At 50.9% G+C, this 2061-nt stretch overlaps 1 protein-coding gene across 1 annotated transcript; it reads left to right on the top strand.

Annotated features, from left to right (window-relative positions):
- The first annotated feature begins 340 nt into the window (after positions 1 to 340).
- On the top strand, positions 341 to 1734 carry LOC146058931 (uncharacterized). Its single transcript, XM_083171123.1, has 2 exons — positions 341 to 1062; positions 1143 to 1734. Exons 1-2 carry the CDS (start codon positions 933 to 935, stop codon positions 1715 to 1717), a joined length of 705 nt encoding a protein of 234 aa, XP_083027249.1. The 5' UTR covers positions 341 to 932; the 3' UTR covers positions 1718 to 1734.
- The last annotated feature ends 327 nt before the right edge of the window (positions 1735 to 2061 follow it).

Genomic DNA, 2061 nt, shown 5'->3' with positions numbered 1-2061 from the left:
AACGCAGCTTGCAGCTGATTAACGCCAATTACAGAAATAGTATTTAAAGTGGTCCTAGAAAGGCAAACACTTGTTGCAAACATGGCAGGGTCAGACTCAGAGGAAGAGCAGGTGGTGCATAATCTGTTGGCCCGCATGGAGGCCAACACCACCTATGTACCCCTCAACCCAGAGGACCGAGCTGGCCCGTCAACAGCAGGCCAATCAGCAGCTGGGCCATCCTCAGCAGAATCATTGGGAACACAGCAGGTGGCTTCCCAACAGAGTAGCCAGCCCAGCACTTCAGGTACAGCAACCGGTGGGCGTGGCCGTGGCAGTGCCCGTGCCCGTGCCAGTGCCCGTGGCCGCAGTGGGGCAACACGGGAACCCACAACAAGAAACATGGCATATGAACCGCGGGAGCTTGACATCCTGGTGACCCGGGCACGTGATTTAATTGAGTGTCCAGCGGTGAAGTTGACACACACAAGGAGATGGAAGATCTGGGAGGAGATAACGGCGGAGATTAATGCAGTGGCTCCACAAGTTCGACAGGCAGAGCATGTTAAGAAGAGGCAAGTACATGTGTGTTACATTAGAGTAGTACAAGTCCAGTAATGTTTACATTCAATATTAGATCTAGTTGGGCAATGGGTGTTCACGTTGCTTGGACGCACAGACATGTAGGCCATGACATTGAATTGATAGTTATTGGAGGGTGACTGTTTTTGTATCTTCTAAGGATTGGTTTGAAAAAAGAATATAATGTAAGTTTGGTGTCAGTAGCCACATGTTGTATTATGTTTCAGATTGCAATGGGTGCTACAGCAAACATGAGGAGTTACATGTATTAATATGTACACTTTGATTGCAGGTGGCACGACTTCAAAGGCAACCTCAAGAAGAAATTGACCGACCGGTGGCAACACAGCCAGACCTCTGGGGCTGGCCCCATGCCATCCAAGCTGAAGCTCACCCCCCTGGAAGAGATGGCCCAGTGCTGTATAGCAGTGGAGGAGGTCCGGGGGGTGAGCACTATAGACAGCGAGTCCCCAGCGGAAGTGATGGCTTCTACTCTAGAAGGTAATTATTTGCAAGGCCATAAGTAGATGTTTAACATTTTGCATGGAATGTGTGGTAATTTCAATTTTCTTGTTCAACAGCATCGCCACCGCTTGGTCAAGATTCTCTTGAGGAGGTTGTGGAGTCTGTGCCACCTGGCCCCAGTAGCAGGCCCGTGCAGCAGCCGCCGGGATTGTCTGCGGCTGAATTGTCCATGTGGGGCCGTGTGCTGGATAGTATTGTGCAGCAGGGAGAGTCGGCATTCGAGCGGGTGCGTAGGGCCGAGGAGGTGCTGCAGGGTTTGACCACCAGCCAGCAGAGTATTGCTGAGAGCCTGCAGGCTATGAGTGCCAGCCAGCAAGCTATGGCTGGCAGCCAACAAGCTATTGCTGGTAGCCTGCAGGTGCTGGCTGATCAAGCCCTGCGGCAAAACGACCTCCTCCTCCGCCATAATGAACTTATGGTGGAGCTAGTTACCAGCAATAGGGCCCTAATGTCACCCGCTTCGGGTGCATTACCATCCTCATCACTCCCTGCTGCCAGAGGGGGAAGAAGATCCACCCCCTCACCAGCATGCGCTCCACATGAGCCACCATCAGCCTCTGGCCGTGGACGAGGCACAAGAGCTGCTGCACGTGGCAAGGAGCCTGCCAGGGCCAAACGTGCTCGCAAATGAACTTGTGTCCCCATTAATCTCCACCGTTATGTCTTCCCAAATCTTCCATTAAGCTGTGTGTGTCAGCAGCCTGTGTCCAAATCCGTGCCCAGGGTCACCACTTTTGCCCGCGGTTCAAATGTCATGTTTGGTTCCTCTGTTGCCCTGTTTCAGTGTGCTGTACTTGAAGTGTTGGTGCTGTACTTTTGTTGTGAAGCCACCTGATGTGTTCCCAATGATTCTGCTGTGGCTATTTATTCTTTATTATTTTATTTGGTCCTGGTATGGTACCATTTGTTTTGTTATGTATTTTCATTTTTTGCCTAAGTTTGTTTAATAAATGTTATTTTGGCCCCACAAATGTC

The sequence above is a fragment of the Crinia signifera genome, chromosome 2 (assembly GCF_055691185.1).
Source record: "Crinia signifera chromosome 2, ASM5569118v1, whole genome shotgun sequence".
NCBI classification, from domain to species: Eukaryota; Metazoa; Chordata; class Amphibia; order Anura; family Myobatrachidae; genus Crinia; species Crinia signifera.
This window is presented reverse-complemented; position numbering and strand designations above follow the sequence as displayed.